Source organism: Hordeum vulgare, chromosome 3H, assembly GCF_904849725.1.
Source record: "Hordeum vulgare subsp. vulgare chromosome 3H, MorexV3_pseudomolecules_assembly, whole genome shotgun sequence".
NCBI classification, from domain to species: Eukaryota; Viridiplantae; Streptophyta; class Magnoliopsida; order Poales; family Poaceae; genus Hordeum; species Hordeum vulgare.
The window spans coordinates 460,845,338-460,862,957 of record NC_058520.1 but is presented as its reverse complement, the minus strand read 5'-3'; the positions used below and the strand labels follow the sequence as shown (position 1 = coordinate 460,862,957).

General features: G+C 45.0%; 1 protein-coding gene across 3 annotated transcripts; it reads right to left on the bottom strand.

Annotated features, from left to right (window-relative positions):
- Positions 1 to 1,013: 1,013 nt before the first annotated feature.
- LOC123440171 (B3 domain-containing protein LFL1-like) lies at positions 1,014 to 4,554 on the bottom strand. Of its 3 annotated transcripts, none has more exons than XM_045116745.1 (7): positions 4,329 to 4,554; positions 2,608 to 2,649; positions 2,419 to 2,505; positions 2,221 to 2,321; positions 1,862 to 1,908; positions 1,700 to 1,776; positions 1,014 to 1,601 (listed from the first exon to the last, which is right to left on the bottom strand). In XM_045116745.1, the coding sequence occupies exons 1-7, from the start codon at positions 4,497 to 4,499 to the stop codon at positions 1,227 to 1,229; spliced, it is 900 nt and encodes a 299-aa protein (XP_044972680.1). In that variant the 5' UTR covers positions 4,500 to 4,554; the 3' UTR covers positions 1,014 to 1,226. The 3 variants fall into 3 exon arrangements, with proteins under 3 accessions (XP_044972680.1, XP_044972679.1, XP_044972678.1); XM_045116744.1 differs by lacking the exon at positions 4,329 to 4,554 and adding an exon at positions 4,182 to 4,318; XM_045116743.1 differs by lacking the exon at positions 2,608 to 2,649 and having other exon boundaries at positions 4,329 to 4,548.
- Positions 4,555 to 17,620: the final 13,066 nt, after the last annotated feature.

The following is a 17,620-nucleotide window of genomic DNA, read 5'->3' as shown; positions in this document are numbered from 1 at the left end:
TTGTCATCTTAATTTTGTTGAGTTGCCAGTTTTATTTCATATAGCGTGCCAAGAAAAGTTGCACATGAGTTGTCAATTTTAATTATGTCGAATTGTCATTTTTTTCATATAGCTTGCCAAAATTAACACTCAATTGCGAGAATCTACGTTGTGCTTGCCTACCTAGTTAATTGTGTTAAATTATCATGAAGCTTGATGTTTTGTTTATAGCCATCTTGATTTTTAATGCGTAACATGCAGTCAACATTGTTCTATAGATAATAAACGTGTGTTAGTTGAGAAACACCGCAAGCTTCTACGCAAAAAATCCAAGTCACTGCCACTGGGCACTGTAGCAAAGCATGCAAAAACATGTTGTACTCCGAACTGTAGCGCACCAGCAACGCGCAGTGTGCATGCGCTGTAGCGCTCAACACTGTAGTGACGCACGCACGAGCCCGCCGCACGGAAACACGATTGTACGCACACTTTAACTTAGATTTTCCCTTTATTCTTCCTTAGAAAACTTTTTTTTAATGTATTATTTAATTTTTTTATTCTAAAAAGGTAATACCAATGCCACTAATTCATTCTTTCATAGAGAACTACAATATTTTGTTTTTATTTTATTTTCTTTCTCCTGAAAAGATAATATCGAGTCTACTCGTTCATTCTTTCTTAGAAAACTTCATTATTTGTTTTTGTTTTACTTTTGATTTTCTTTTACATTAACTGTAATACGAAAGCCACCAATTCATTTTGTCACTTTTATTTTCTGCAAAAAATCCACTATTACATGCTTATTCATATCTAATGTTTTGTGAGACTTATTTCATTGTTGTTGTCAATAGTGGCTTAAATGTTTGGACATCGATCCCCATTTCAGGTCCAAAGTTGCCTTGCTTTTGTAAGTATATTTTGAATATTCAACACGGTCCGTGTAACTTACCAATCACATGCAACATAGCCAAAAAATGCACATTGCATCTTTCGTCTTTGTATTTGCACATTCAGGAGCTTGAAAATACCAGAACTGAGCTGAACACGGTCATAGCATTTGAATCTGATGAAACCTTCAGTTAAAAAGAGAATTCAAAATCTTCTACACATAAGCAACAGTTAAGCATATACAGTACAATACAAAATGAGGACACCAATTATTTGGATGTACAGCAACGGCGTCAAGGCTTGGTGACTCCGAACTTCATATAGGGTAGTATGCTAGGAGCCAGCAGTTCTGCTGGATTTCACATCAGAGGCCCAGACTTCGGGTTGGGAAACAAAGAAAGCCCAGTCCTCTCGTCATGGAAATGACTTGCCAGGTTAGCTGAGTTGTTGCCGTTCAGGCTGGGATTTGACGCGTCCATACAATCACTGAATGGGTCGAAGAAGTCTGAGTACCTCACATTGGCTACCGGTATCTCTGGCAGAGAGTTGAAAATCCCATCGAATATCTCGTAATTCTCATCAGCTTGTGGGATAAAGGCAGATATGTCAGCTGGTGATGGGATTAGAGACACATAGTCATCAACTTCTGGTATTGGCAGGATGCCAGAGATATGCTCATGGAATTGTGGCATAGCAGCAACTAGATCATCTCCCGCCTTCTTTGCTCGGATGACCTTTGCATCACACAAAGCACAACATACAATAAGCAACTACCAATTGCGTGCCAATATGACTAAAATGCTTAAATAACCAGGAAGAAAGATTAAGTTACAAATCGGTTATTGTCATCGTCTTTGTATATCATGATGAAGTCTCCCACTCGAAGGTTATGGGTTCTGACATAATCCCCTGGATGTTTAATAGAGGTAGAAAAATGTAAGAACTTGATCCACAGATGTGACAGAATAGGTAGGATGAAAATAAAGGTATTCACCGGTATTCTCAAGTACATACATCCTGCTGTTGTTGTTTGGCCAGTATCTGTACGGAGATTATAAACTGTGTCATTGTAGTGGATATGCTAGACCAAACTAAACATAAATGCAGAGATGTCACTGCAACTAAGAACATTCGTAACTATGAACTACCTTACTGATAATTCATTTCTTGTTAGACAAGGCAGAGTATTAAAATAAATTACCACCATTATAATCATGTAATTGTGCTTCTTTCACAGGAATTTCTTCAATTTTATGGCTGAGATAGTAAAAGTGAGGTACAACAAAGATCATATGGGTATTGCAGCCCATAGCAGCAAACATTAACGCAAAAAAAAAAAACAGTTTGTCCAACCTGTACTTGAATGTCCACTCTTGTGCATTTAGCAAATCATGCATGCGTAGACTTCTGCCATCCTTTGATGCCAGAGTTGGGAGGTAAGCCTCCGACTCTTTCTGTGCAATTAATGCCAGAGACAAGTGTCAACAGTTAGAGAGCATGAACTATGATGGTAAAAGGAAGTTTGTAAAAGCTGTTTAAATAAGAACTCACCTTCGGAAGAACAATTCTCCCAAGCTGGCTTATGTCACTGTTACGGAGCTCCTTCTGCAGAATAACTCGCAACCCGGGCACTTGATGCTACACAAACATTCTAGAATCTATTAATACAATGGACTAGTTCGATTAACACTGTTTCCTTCTCTAAAAAAATACTTCCTATATGTTTTGCATAAGTCTTACATCTGGATCTAGAGCAACTCTATTTAAATCCAGCTCACTTACCTATCACAAAAAAACGAATTCATTTAGGGAGCAGGCAGAAAAAATAAAATCAAGTACCACATTAGACGTGTCTATCTCTAAATTGAATTGGAAATCCTTATTTCTAAGTTGACAATCCTGAGCATTGATTCTTCATCCAACGGAAAATAAATAGTTGCAAGTTGTAGATTGTGTACAGTTTAGTTAACATGGAAATGATTATTTTAAGCTTATGACAAAAGTGTAGATAGCAAGTGTCTTAAATTGTACGTACTACAAATGCCCTCTTACACCAGTTCTGTCCATCATAGTAATAGAAATGATGCTATGGTCACACAGTTTTCATAGCTTCTGTTTAAAATATAAGATAAATCACACTACAAAGTCCAAAACAAACATGAAAACATAACTAGCACCTGAAAATTGCATTAAGCTCAAAAGTTACTTGGGGCAATTAAGGTTCAAGAACCCCAGTCTGAAGTAACACCGCTACATTCATACCAGATGGTCTACCCGTCGTCCCAGTCAGCATACTGGTACACAAGTACACATAATGTATCAGCTAGTATCTACTGCCTGACATAATTACTGTTGTGGCCCATGCCACATGCTATGGAAAAAAAATACCAAAGACACTGAAATCAAAAACTCAATCAGTTAATTTGACATGTGCTGCTATTTCCTGCGATTATTGTGCTGCAGTAAGCTACTAGAGAAAACGCAATCCCTACAAACCTTGCAGCGCCTCATGGAAATGGCAATAACATAACATTTGTGCAGACAGTAAATGTGAAATGCACATAACAACATGGACAAAAGAATGTGAGTATGTAAAGGACTAAATTATGCACTTGCAGCTAATATTGAGTGTGTACTGTTGTAATATATATAACCACGCAAGTGTTCTTGTTTGTTTTTTTCCAAAAAGAGGGAAAAGACCCTCGACCTCTGCATCAAGTAATGCACACAGGCATAGGCAAGTGTTGTTGTTACCGTTGCACATAACTACATTGACACGGTGACGATGTGAACCACTAAGTGTTCTTATTACGCTGAAACTGCCAGATGGGACCTACAGCACATATTCTATACATGTGCCACATGAGACACGACAGAAGATGAGTTACGAAGTCTTACTCTGATTATTTAGTTCGAAAACATGGATAATTGGTGTATGATGAGTTAATGACTGACCAAAACTATCAAAGAGTGGACCCTGCCATAGACGTCGTAGATCCAACAGAGAAGTACAAAAATCACCCCTTACCATAACCTCTAGCCTAGCACACTAACGACGACAATTGAGCAAAAAATAGCAATTGATCACATTCACACCTAAGCACACAACCCGTTAGGTCGGTGAAATCCGATCGTGGAATTCAAAATAAGACCTTCAAAGATCCCCTAGACTCGCAACAACGCAGTAATCAAATCGGCAATCGGGCAGATGAGAGCCCCCAATGCAATCAACCACACACGTCAAACATCTAGAGGCGCCTCGGTCGCTATCAATCAAATCAAATCTCAAATCAAACGTCAACCATAACAATCACCCCTCTCTTGCCCTGGGCCTCCAGCCCACCGCGTCTCCCCGCCAGCACGGCCCACCACCTCCGCGGAGATGATGATGATCCCATAATATACGGAGGATCGACCACCTACACGCAGCAGGACGTGGCGATGAATTCCGAGGCACTCACTGGTCGGATCGCCGGCATCCACCGGACACCGCCGCGGGGCCCGCGCCGAACGGACCTCCGCTTCCGGGTGACGAGCTGCGGGCCAGGCTCGCCGATCCCGTCGGCCGAGGAGGAGGAGGCGGCGGTGGATGCGGAGGGGGAGCGGCGCTTGCTGCTGCTGATGGCGGCCATGCCGGTGGGACGGGAGGAGGAGGGGGATGATGCGGCGGCTAGGGTTGGGGTCGCGCGGGGCGCATTTATAGGCGGGGGCGGGCGGAGAATCGGAGACGGGGGGCGCGGCGCCAAGTGGCGGGCGAGCTCTGAAATGGGAGCCAGCGCCCGACGGGGCGATGCCGAGGGCCAACCGGGCGGGCGCGAGGTGGCAGGCGCCGGGTGGGAGGCGCGGGGAGGCCGCTGCTGGCGTTTTTTCCGCCTTGGGATTCCCCGCGGGGCTCGCAGACAAATGGCTGGCTTGTGAGTTTTGAAATCCGGGGGGCGCCTGGTTTGGGTTCCGTTCCGTGTTTCGCACTCTGCCTGCATTCGCCCTCGCCCTCGCCCGTGGTGGTTGGCGCACTCATCACTGCCGCCCCGCCCCCCGCGCGAGCTCTGCTCATTCACTGGTCGTAGGCTGCGGTGGAGCTTGAAGCGTGGACGGGGGTTCGCTAAAAATAGCCCTATGGCGCAGATACTCTTTTATGGCAACAAATTTGTGACATTCACATTCGTCCGTCATACGTGGTCCATACGCGAAATGAATATAGGATGCATAGACGCATCCACCATATTAGATCTAGCCCACATTGGCTCATTTTAACCCCACATATGTACGTCTATATTCTTATCCAGGATTAAAACCTAGCCACGTCACTTCACTTTCAATCTGTTTTGCTCCTCCCTTACTTATCTTAAACGAGCTTCGGCCTTTTTTTGATATGGTAGGCAACGAATGAGAGTGTGATAATTCCAAATTCGTCGGTTGGGACCTTGTCCCATGCGAGGACATGGACGAGTTAGCCATACGACTCGCTCTCCGTTGGTCTCTGGAGGAAACCCGAACTTCGTCCTTCCAGTATGCGGGCACCGAGTCACTTCGACGGGAATCCATTGCGTCCGCACAGGTGGGGCTTGAATCCAACTGTTGTCCTACGCTAAGTGCATCGATTAAGGAACATGCGATGGGGATGGATCACGGATCCTTATCACTAGTCGCGTAGTGTGGTGCAGTAGAAGTAGCATCGGGGCAGCGCGTCCGGGGGTTCGTCTCCTCCTTGTTGGAACTCTCTCGAAGAGACGGTCGTTGGCTTTCACGAACAGGTTCGCTGTAGTAGCGCAATTGCATCGCCTCTGACGATATTCGCGCGTGCATGAAGAACATCGTGTGGCCGACTCCTAGGTCCGATCACGCAACTGACGATGAGTGGAGGTGGCTAGTGGTAACGCATGCAAAGCCCTAATGACGACGTTGAAGTGATCAACTGAAACCATATGTCGCACCTCCACTATATATATATATGGATCCATCACGGGCTCAACGGTTGGGTATCGCACGGATCCTAAAGCCCAAAGTCTACTCGATCACGATCCAAATCCAACTCGGACTACATCCGATCAGTGTCCTCGGATCCGACCTCATAGGTTCCTTCCCTTAAACGTGTGCCCCCTTGGGTGCAAGTCGGCTTGGTTGCAGGTTTGATTGCCTCCGATATTCATGGTTGGTAGCGGCTTCTAGCAAAGCGTACCACCACCAAGCAGACAATAAAGCCGGTTTGGTGAACCTGTATATCATACTTCTAATCCTTTTACCTCACGATATATGTTGTCGGGCTCAAGGCGATATGGTCATCCTTGGTGTAGCCCGACCTCTTTCTCTTTCCAGTGATTCTGACCAACACCTCGGATTATCTCATAATACTCGTCGCATGGTCAGGCTTATCTAGGTCGGATCACACGAGGGGGCTGATACGTCTCCGTCGTATCTGTAATTTTTGATTGTTTCATGTCATTATTGTACAACTTTCACATACTTTTGACAACAATTTATATGATTTTCTTTGACTAACATACTGATCGAGTGCCGATGTCAGTTCCTGTTTGTTGCATGTTTTTAGTTTCATAGAAAATTCATATCAAACAAAGTCCAAACACAATAAAATTTTACATAGTTTTTTTTGGAATATATGTGATTTTTGATAAAAGGAACCAACGCGGGACAGTGTCCGAGGGAGCCACGAGCTCACATGGCGGGCCCTAGGGGGTAGGGCGCACCAGGTGAGCTTGTGACTCCTCCATAAGTTGGCTGGGTGTGTCCTTTGGCTGCAAGGAAGCTAATATCCTCATAACAATCCCCTCAAACTTGCAGCCCAATCGGAGTTATGGATATTCAAATATTTAAGAAACGATGAAGGGACAGAAAACACGAACGCGAAACAGAGAGAGATATCCAATCTCGAAGAAACCCTCCTCCCATCTAGGGGGATGCCAAGGAAGAAGAATAAGGTGGGGGGGGTATCCCCCTCTCTTCTGGTGGCGTCGGAGTGCCACTGGTGGAATCATCGTGATGGCAATGTGCACCAACAACTTGCCGCTATCATTACCAACTCTCTCCCCCTCTATGCAAAGTGTAACACCTCTTTTCCCCATTGTAATCTCTACTTAAACTTGTTTTTTATGCCACATATTATTATCCAATGATGTGCTGCCATCCTATGATGTTTGAGTAGATCCTTTTTGTCCTATGGATTAATTGTGTATGGTGTGATTGATATGAGTTGTATGTTGATATGATGATGTCCTATGTCGCCCATCGTGTCGCGCAAGCGTGTGGTATTACCGTTGTAGGGTATTACAATACGTTCGTAATTCACTTATAGTGGGTTGCAAGAGTGACAAAAGTTTAAACCCAAGTAAGGGGGTTGTTGCATATGGGAGTAAAGAGGACTTGTTACTTAATGCTATAGTTGGTTTTTATCTTAATGATCTTTAGTAGTTGTGGATGCTTCCTAGAGTTCCAATCATAAGTGCATGTGATCCAAGTACGGAAAGTATGTTAGCATATGCCTCTCCCTCATTGCATATGATAAGTATCTATCGTGTTATATTCGATTCCCTAGGGACAATATTTTTCATTGCTCTACAAAAAGCTCTCTACTAAAGCAAACTAACTTTTATTATCGAGCTAAGTATGTCTAGTTTTGTTCTTGCAACCTTATCCTATTACACCTACCAAGTAGTTTTATGCTTGTTTTAGGTAAAGGGGACATTAAGTGTCTGTAAAGTTGTATCGATGGTCGACAGAACTTGAAGGGAATATATAATTCTACCTTTATATCCTCATTGGGTTCGACACTCATATTTATAAAAAAGGCTACAAATGACTCCCTACACTTGTGGGTTATGAGGGGCCATAGTATATCTCTCCCGATCGGAGGGGCAAATCCCATCTTGCTCGACCACATCTCGTAGCACGTGTGAGGACAAGCCCAAAACTATCCAATTACAGAGTAGTGTTTGGTGGGTCTAAAGCAGGCGTGTCACCATCCTGAGTTCATGAGTCAGCTGAGGTCTTAGGACACATGACATATGTTGTACGAGAGATTCACAGATAAAATTATCTCACATTGTCTCATAATCGTGTCTGTTCGGTACGAACCTTATCTCGACTCGGATCCGACTACGTTCAATTTGACCAGATCTTTCCGAGTCCATATTATGTAGATAGCATCCAATGCTACATGGTTAGTGAGACCAGACCATCCCATCGTGAGATATGTGAGTCTAGCTGGGTGCGCATCCACACAACCCTTTCGACTAGAGATCATTTAGAATAATCATCACACAATGCATAGTCTCACAAGAAAGTCACGTACTTGTTGATACACATCATTGACAATGTCCAAGGACTATCTTTATTCATAAACACATAGGAAATATCACCATGCATGATTGCCTCTATGGTATATCTCTAACACCAACGGCTTGAGGCATGTGACCGTGGCAGAACCAGAGGCAACAAGCAGCAGGTGGATGTACCGTTGCCCGATCGAATGATCCCGGGTTGGCAGCGCAATCGCTGTAATGTATCCTCGTCTCCGTGACGTCAGGCTTCGAGTCGATGTTCACGCTGCAAGCTGGCATGGCCAGAGATCCATCGGAGGGCTTCGCTACGATGACCGACCCGAGGTTGAGGATTGATTTGTTCGTCGTGTGAGGGATAAGTTGCGCCAAGCTGTCGAGACGGAGTTACAAGCCACGTCAGGCAAGCCTGCGGAGGCTGAGTCACATGTCGCATTGTAAAAGAGCACAAATTCACTTTGTGCATGTGTTATGAGAAGTGGCAAGCCCGCATGTTACAAGAACTCACACTCGAGCATACCTGGGTGATACTTGTGATCTGCGTTGGGTTTTTTGTGAAGAGGAACGGGTTATAGCAACACAATGTGGGTAACTATTTCCTTAATTATGAAACCAAGGTTTATCGAACCAATAGGAATATCAACCGCAACCGTCTTCAGAACCAACAACTTGCACCCAACACGGGCAAGAGGGTTGTCAGTCCCCTTGTCTTGTTATTTGCAAGCGAGTGAGGTGTGTAAATAATTGTTGATAGCAAGATAAAATAAAACAAGTAAATGACAACAAGATATTGAAGGTTTTATCAATATGTTGTGAATAGACCCGGGGGCATAGTTTTCCCTAATGGCATCTCTCATGAAAAATAATATACGATGGGTATAAAAATTACTGTTGGGCAATTGACAGAAAGGTGGATAGTTATGTGATATTCAAGACAATGATCATGTGTATATAGGCATCACATCCATAAACAAATAGACCGACTCCTGCGTGCACCTATTATTATTACTCCACCCATTGACCGCTATCCAACATGCATCTAGAGTATTAAGTAAAACAAAGTAATGCATGGATAACAATGACATGATGTAGACAAAATAAACTCAAGCAATATGAATAAACCCCATCGTTTTATCCTTAGTAGCAGCAACACAAAGATGCATCTTGTCCCCTTTGAAATCACAATTGCTCCCTAAGGTGGTTTTGGTAATCAATAACAACATATGTGTCATTGAACTAGTGATTCTATCCAATTATATTTGAGAAAAGTTCAAAGATGCATTGGCTAAAGGATTGTGACGAGAAGCCCCTTGATGCAAGGAAAGGAATAGGATTGGCCAAGCTTCAAGCTACAAGACTCTACATTTTATATTTGTGAGAAATCACTTTTGAGCCCATAGGAAAGCCAATAATATTAAAAGGGGGTGAGCTATCTATGATGAATTGGTTGGTCAAGTGCTTAGAGATAGCTACCAAAAATACTCAGCCGTTCTCCCACAAAATACTCTGTCCAAAGCCTAAACATCAAAATCAGTGACACCAACAATTTCCACTCGGCCCTATCGATTTTTCCAGAGAAAGAACGTGTGCCAAACCCTAGAATCTCGATACCACCAACTTTCACTTCGGTGCCACCGAAAATCAGTGGCCAACTTTTTGGTCTATCGATTTCAAGAATCGAAATTTTCGAGTTTTGAAATCGGTCTCACTGAGATTTGAAAATTGCCGTGGGTCACCGTATTCGTACCACTGAGATTCATCTATCGGCCTCACCGAAACTTCAAAAGTTGCCACATTTAGTGCAACTCGGTACCACCAAGATTCATGTTAGTGTCACCGAGTTGGGAAATAATGTTGTAACGTTTGGATTTTTGGAGATGCATATATATACTCCTCCAACACCTCTCAGAAGTAGAGGAAACACTCAGAACACACACACACACTTTCCATATCCATTTTTCAGGGAGAGAGCCACCTACTCATGTGTTGAGATCAAGATATTCCAATCCAATCCATCCATTAGAAACTTGATCTCTAGCCTCCCTAAGTCTCTTTCCACCAAATCAATCTCTTCTACCCATGCCAAATCCATGAGAAAGTGATTGAGTGTTGAGGAGACTATCTTTTGAAGCACAAGAGCAAGGAATTCATCATTCTACCGCATCTATTACCTTTTGGAGGGTGGTGCCTCCTAGATTGGTTAGTTGTCGCTTGGGAGCCTCCTATTTTGTGTTGTGAAGTTGAACCAAGAAGTTTGTAAGGCAAGGAGACCGACTACTTCGTAAAGATCTATCCCGAGTGAGGCTAGTCCTATGTGGACGTAAGGCATGGTGGAATAGACAAGGCCGCTTCTTTGTGGACCCCTTGTGGGTGGAGACCTCCATGAACGCTCGCAGCTGTTACCCTTCGTGGGTTGAAGTCTCCACTAACGTGGACGTACGATAGCACCACCTATCGGAACCACGCCAAAAATCACCGTGTCAACCTTTGCATTTGATCTTCCTATACCTTTCCTCTACTTACATTTGCATGTCTTTACTTTCCGCTGCAATACTCTTAGATACACATGTGTAGGGTGTGCTTGACTTGCTACAACTGCTAAAACTGGCCCACAACTAAAATTGGGAAAAGGCTAAGTTTTATTTGGTCAAGTAGTCTAATCACCCTCCTCTATACATACTTCGGATCCTACAAGTGGTATCAGAGCTTTGGTCTCCATTGCATTGGTTTCACAACCTAGGGGAGTATGGCGTCTCGTGAGAGAAATTTGTTGGGGAACGTCGCATGGGAAACAAAAATTTTCCTACGCACACGAAGACCTATCATGGTGATGTCCATCTATGAGAGGGGATGAGTGATCTACGTACCCTTGTAGATCGTACAGCAGAAGCGTTAGTAAACGCGGTTGATGTAGTGGAACGTCTTCACGTCCCTCGATCCGCCCCGCGAACTATCCCGCGAACAGTCCCACGATCTAGTGCCAAACGGACGGCACCTCCGCGTTCAGCACACGTACAGCTCGACGATGATCTCGGCCTTCTTGATCCAGCAAGAGAGACAGAGAGGTAGAAGAGTTCTCCGGCAGCGTGACGGCGCTCCGGAGGTTGGTGATGATCTTGTCTCAGCAGGGCTCCGCCCGAGCTCCGCAGAAACGCGATCTAGAGGTGAAACCGTGGAGATATGTGGTCGGGCTGCCGTGGCAAAGTTGTGTCAAATCAGCCCTAAAACCCCACTATATATAGGAGGAGGAGGGGGGAGACCTGCCTTGGGGTCCAAGGACTCCCAAGGGGGTCGGCCGAGCCAAGGGGGAAGGCCTCCCCCTCCCAAACCGAATTCTACTTGGTTTGGAAGGTGGAGTCCTTCTTCCCTTTCCCACCTCCTTCCTTTTTTTTCCTTTCCTCTTTGATTTTCTTCCCAATGCGCATATGGCCTTCTTGGGCTGTCCCACCAGCCCACTAAGGGCTGGTGCGCCACCCCCAAGGCCTATGGGCTTCCCCGGGGTGGGTTGCCCCCCCGGTGAACTCCCGGAACCCATTCGTCATTCCCGGTACATTCCCGGTAATTCCGAAAACCTTTCGGTAATCAAATGAGGTCATCCTATATATCAATCTTCGTTTCCGGACCATTCCGGAAACCCTCGTGACGTTCGTGATCTCATCCGGGACTCCGAACAACATTCGGTAACCAACCATATAACTCAAATACGCATAAAATAACGTCGAACCTTAAGTGTGCAGACCCTACGGGTTCGAGAACTATGTAGACATGACCCGAGAGACTCCTCGGTCAATATCCAACAGCGGGACCTGGATACCCATATTGGATCCTACATATTCTACGAAGATCTTATCGTTTGAACCTCAGTGTCAAGGATTCATATAATCCTGTATGTCATTCCCTTTGTCCTTCGGTATGTTACTTGCCCGAGATTCGATCGTCAGTATCCGTATACCTATTTCAATCTCGTTTACCGGCAAGTCTCTTTACTCGTTCCGTAATACAAGATCTCGCAACTTACATTAAGTCACATTTCTTGCAAGGCTTATGTGTGATGTTGTATTACCGAGTGGGCCCCGAGATACCTCTCCGTCACACGGAGTGACAAATCCCAGTCTCGATCCATATTAACTTAACAAACACCTTCAGAGATACCTGTAGAGCATCTTTATAGTCACCCAGTTACGTTGCGACGTTTGATACACACAAAGTATTCCTCCGGTGTTAGTAAGTTATATGATCTCATGGTCATAGGAATAAATACTTGACACGCAGAAAACAGTAGCAATAAAATGACACGATCAACATGCTACGTCTATTAGTTTGGGTCTAGTCCATCACGTGATTCTCCTAATGACGTGATCCAGTTATCAAGCAACAACACCTTGTTCATAATCAGAAGACACTGACTATCGTTGATCAACTGGCTAGCCAACTAGAGGCTTGCTAGGGACAGTGTTTTGTCTATGTATGCACACATGTAAATGAGTCTTCATTCAATACAATTATAGCATGGATAATAAATGATTATCTTGATACAGGAATTATAATAATAACTATATTTATTATTGCCTCTAGGCATAATTCCAACAAAATTACAACCGTATAGGTCCATATTTTGATGGTATAAACTTTGCTAATTGGAAGCATAAGATGAAAATGCATATTCTTGGTCATAACCCTGCCATTTGGGTTGTTGTTTGTGTTGGATTGCAAGGTGATTTATTTGGTGATGGCAAGGAACCGGACCGCGAAGCAATAACGGAAGAATTTAAGTTTTTTCAATACAACACCCAAGCATGTGACATTTTATTCAACTTCATGTGCCCCCGAAGAATTCAACAAAATCAGCCGCCTTGAGAATGCCAAGTAAATTTGGGACACTTTGATTGATATGCACGAAGGTACTAAATCCTTCAGGGAATCTAAGTTGAATGTGCTACAAAGACAACTTGACAAGTTCAAGATGAAATATGGTGAAGGAGTCGCTAAGATGTACTCCAGGCTACCTCGCATCACAAATGAGATTGCCGGCTTATGAAGCGAAGAGATGACCCACAAATTCATCATCAAGAAGATACTTAGAGCCTCAGTCGAAAGTATGACACCATGTGCACATTGATCCAAATGATGCCAAACTACAAGGATCTCAAGCCAATGGAAGTCATTTGAAGGATTGTCGCTCATGAAATGTCACTCAAGGACAAAGAAGAGCTACACAACAAGTCAAGCGGTGATTACAAAGCTTCAAGTGATGCTCCCACTACTTCAACTGACAACATTGTCACCAATAAAGAGATAAGCCTCACGGCCAGGAAATTCAACAAGTTCTACAAGAATAGAGGCAAAGAGAGAAGCTCTAGCTCAAGATATGAAGAGAAGCGTTCATCTAGCCGTGACAGAAACTGCTACAATTGTGGAAAGCCCGGTCACTACTCCAATGAGTGCTTGGCTCTCCTTTAATGAAGAGAAGAGTCACCTAGAAGAGGAAGCTCAAGGGAAGAGTCACCTCACAGAGAGAGATGGAGTATAGAAGATCGTTATGAACAAAGACCCTCCCGGAGAAGTAAGGGATCCGAGAAGAATGACAAGCACACCAAGAGCCACTCAAGAAGAAGACATCAAGCTCATGTTGGTGAACGAGTATCCGACTCTGAGTCTAACAGCCAATCCAAGAGAAGCTACCACTCCAACTCCGACTATGGTCAAGATGAAGGTATTGCCGGTCTTTCACTCGTATCCTCTAGCTCCTATGACATATTTGATTCACCAAATGAAGGGATTGGAAGCTTATCTATGTCTAAAGTGTTGGATCACTAGAAGGGGTGTCTAGAGGGGGGGGGGGTGAATAGACTACTTATAGAAATTAAATCCTAGCCTTTTCCCAATTTTAATGGTTGGCAGATTTTAGCAATTCTAACAAGTCTAGAGAACCCTATACATGCTAGTCAACATATATGGCAGCGGAAAGTAAAGACATTGCACATGTAAGTAAGGAATAGAGTCTAGGAAGATCAAACTCAAAGATGGACACGATGATTTTTGGCGTGGTTCCGATAGGTGGTGCTATCGTATGTCCACGTTAGTGGAGACTTCAACCCACGGAGGGTAACGACTGCAAGAGTCTGCGGAGGGCTCCACCCACGAGGGGTCCATGAAGAAGCGGCCTTGTCTATTCCACCATGTCTTACGTCCACGAAGGACTAGCGTCACTCGGAGTAGATCTTCACGAAGTAGGTGATCTCCTTGCGTGTACAAACTTCTTGGTTCAACTCTATAACTGTCGACTGGCGTGAGAAGTTCATAGAGATACAAACACCAGCAGGTCCACTCTGGTTGTTGGGACATGAAGAAATCTCGACCAAATGCAAGGCAATCAACAACATCCAGCTCCAAGGGCTTTGCAATCACGGAGAATTACACTTGTCATCCACCTGTGCATGGTCGTGCCTGAGACGGGAGGAACGGACGGGATCCCCCCGATCATTCAAAGTGTGCTCGACCAGTTCTCAGTTGTGTTCAAGGAACCAAAAGGGCTTCCACCAAGATGCGAATGTGACCACCACATTTCGCTTATTCTATGAGCACAACCGGTAAATGTGAAACCATATCGCCACAAGCCTGATCACAAGACAAAGATTGAAGCTCAAGTGGAAGCATTGCTCATATCAGGTGTCATCCAGAGTAGCACCAGCCCATTCTCATCTCCAGTTATTTTGGCGAAGAAGAAGGATGGCACATGGCGTCTCTCCATCGACTACCACCAGATCAATGCTATCACGGTAGTTAGCAAGTACCCAGTCCCAGTTATAGAGGAGCTACTAGATGAGTTACATGGAGCAGCATGGTTCTCTAAACTGGATCTCCGAGCAGGGTACCATTAGATTTGCCTAGGTTAAGGGTAAGAGTACAAAACGACCTTTGAAACTCACCAGGGGCACTTTGAATTCAAGATGGTTTCATTCGGTCTGGTAGGAGCACCACCCACCTTCTTGGGTGCCGTGAACACCACTCTGAAACCACTTCTACGGGTGTGCGTCTTGTGCTTATTTGACAACATCCTAATTTTTAGTGCAAACTTGGAAGAGCATGCTCAACACGTGCGACAGGTCCTAGAGTTGCTTCGCAGAGATAGCTGGAAAGTCAAGCTCACTAAATGTGTGTTTGGGCAGCAATAAGTAGCTTATCTGGGTCATGTCATCAGTGCACAAGGAGTGGAAACTGATCCGGCCAAAATTGCACTAGTGGTACTCTCGCAAACACCAAAGGATATTAAGGGAGTCCACAGCTTCTTGGGCCTAGCAGGGTACTACCGCCGCTTTGTACGCAACTTTGGGATGATCGCAAGACCTCTATTCAACCTGCTTAAGAAAGGGCTGCCATTCCTATGGACATCCACAACACAAACTGCATTTCAGGTGCTGAAGCAACACCTCACTTCAGCACCAGTTCTTGCACTGCCCAACTTTGACCGTCCGTTCATAGTAGAAATGGATGCCAGCGAGAAGGGCATCGAGGCGATTCTACAACAAAAAGGCCACCCAATTTCTTTCATGAGCAAAGCTCTTAGCCCAAAATATCAATGTCTCTCAACTTATGAGAAGGAGTATCTCGCCATCATCGTGGCGGTGGATCAATGGCGCCCATATTTGCAACATGCAGAGTTTGATATATGGACTGACCAAAAGAGTTTGACCCACCTAGAAGAGTAGCGCCTCACCACACCGTGGCAACAGAAAGCTTTTACCAAGCTGTCAGGCCTACGGTACTGCATCAGGTATAAGAAATGCACGGACAATACGAGCGCGGATGGCTTATCCAGAGCTCAACCAGGAAACTGGCTCACATCCATCACTGTTTGTCAATCCAGCTGGTCGGAGGATGTGGCGACCAGTTACAACAACAACCCACAAGCAAGCAAACTTTTGGAGCAGCTGGCAGTGAGGGAAGACCCCAAAGGCAGATTCCAACTACAAGAAGGGATTCTTACATTCTGAGGCAGGATCTGGCTAGGTGGAGGAACTAGGATTGAGCAAAGAATTATCCAAGCGTTCCACGACAGCCCCGTGGGAGCTCACTCAGGCTTCCCAGTTACTTAGAGGCGCATACGCCGACTATTCGCTTGGCCAAAGATGAAGACACACATACAACAATATGTGCACTCCTGCCGAGTGTGCCAAGAAGCCAAACCAGACCGAGCAGCTTCTCCAGGATTGCTCCAACCTCTTCCAATTCCCCCCAACCATGGGAAATGATCTCCATGGACTTCATAGTTCGCCTGCCCCATTCCAGCAAATTCAACTGTCTATGGGTCATTGTGGATAAACGCACGAAGTTCAACTACTTCATACCATTGGCCCACCCCTACACAGTAGCAACAGTAGCTCAGCTATACGTGCAACAGATCCACAAGATCCACGGCCTTCCAGCAGCTATCATCTCTAACAGAGACCCAGTGTTCACAAGTCACTTCTGACAAAAACTTTTCAAGGCTTCATGCACTGAGTTGAGGCTCAGCACAACCACCCACCCACAGACTGATTGTCAAACCGAGCGGGTCAACCAATGTGTGGAAACATTTCTTCATTGTTTCACACAAGCTTGCCCTCGATGCTGGAGCTTCTGGATACCTTTGGCACAGTTCTGGTACAACAACGCACACCATTCGGCCATAGGGATGATTCCATTCAAGGCTATGTTTAGGTATGAACCAAGGAACTGGGAAATTTCTGTAGAAAATGCTTGCTCGGTACCAGCCCTCAAGTCTTGGATAGAAGAGCGGGAGACCGTACAACAACTACTCCAACAGAATCTCAACACAGCAAAGCAGTTGATGAAACACCAAGCAGACAAGCAACGCTCCTTCCGATCTTTCGAGGTGGGCGATCAAGTCTACCTTAAGCTTGAACCCTATATCCAAACCTCGGTAGCACCTCGAGCAAACCAAAAACTAGCGTACAAGTACTATGGGCCATTCCCAATCATCTCCAAGATCAACGAGGTGGCATACAAACTACAGCTGCCACTGCAAGTTGAAATACACCCAGTTTTCCATGTCTCTCTCCTGAACAAGGCACTAGCACCTGGTATGATAGCTAAAACCTTTCTTCCTCATTTTATTGATGAGCTCGTTGTTCCAGTAGTAGTCCTCCAGACTCGCTGGCGCAAGAAGAATGAGCGCGTGCGTGAGCAGGTGAAGGTCAAATGGTCCAACTCCGACGCTCTCTGCAACACATGGGAGGACAAAGCCAGTCTCAGCGCGCAGTTCCCGCATGCGGAGGCTTGGGGTCAAGCCTCTTCTCAAGAAGAGGGGGATGTGAGCATATCTGACGTGCGAGACCAGGAGGGCAGCGGCACCAACGTCGCCAATGTTGCCCATCGGCCCACCCGAACGAGGAAGCCCAACCCCAGGTGCACGGCCCGACCTGGGCCCGGTGAAGACCCACGCGCTACCTACTTAGGCC

Excerpts from the sequence above, each read along its gene's own strand:
- LOC123440171 (XM_045116745.1), bottom strand. The coding sequence starts at position 4,499 with ATGGCCGCCATCAGCAGCAGCAAGCGCCGCTCCCCCTCCGCATCCACC. Across the intron at positions 2,650-4,328 it reads GGATGCCGGCGATCCGACCA|GTAAGTGAGCTGGATTTAAA; the intron begins GTGAGTGCCTCG and ends TTTTTGTGATAG. Across the intron at positions 1,602-1,699 it reads ACGATGACAATAACCGATTT|GTCATCCGAGCAAAGAAGGC; the intron begins GTAACTTAATCT and ends TGTGATGCAAAG.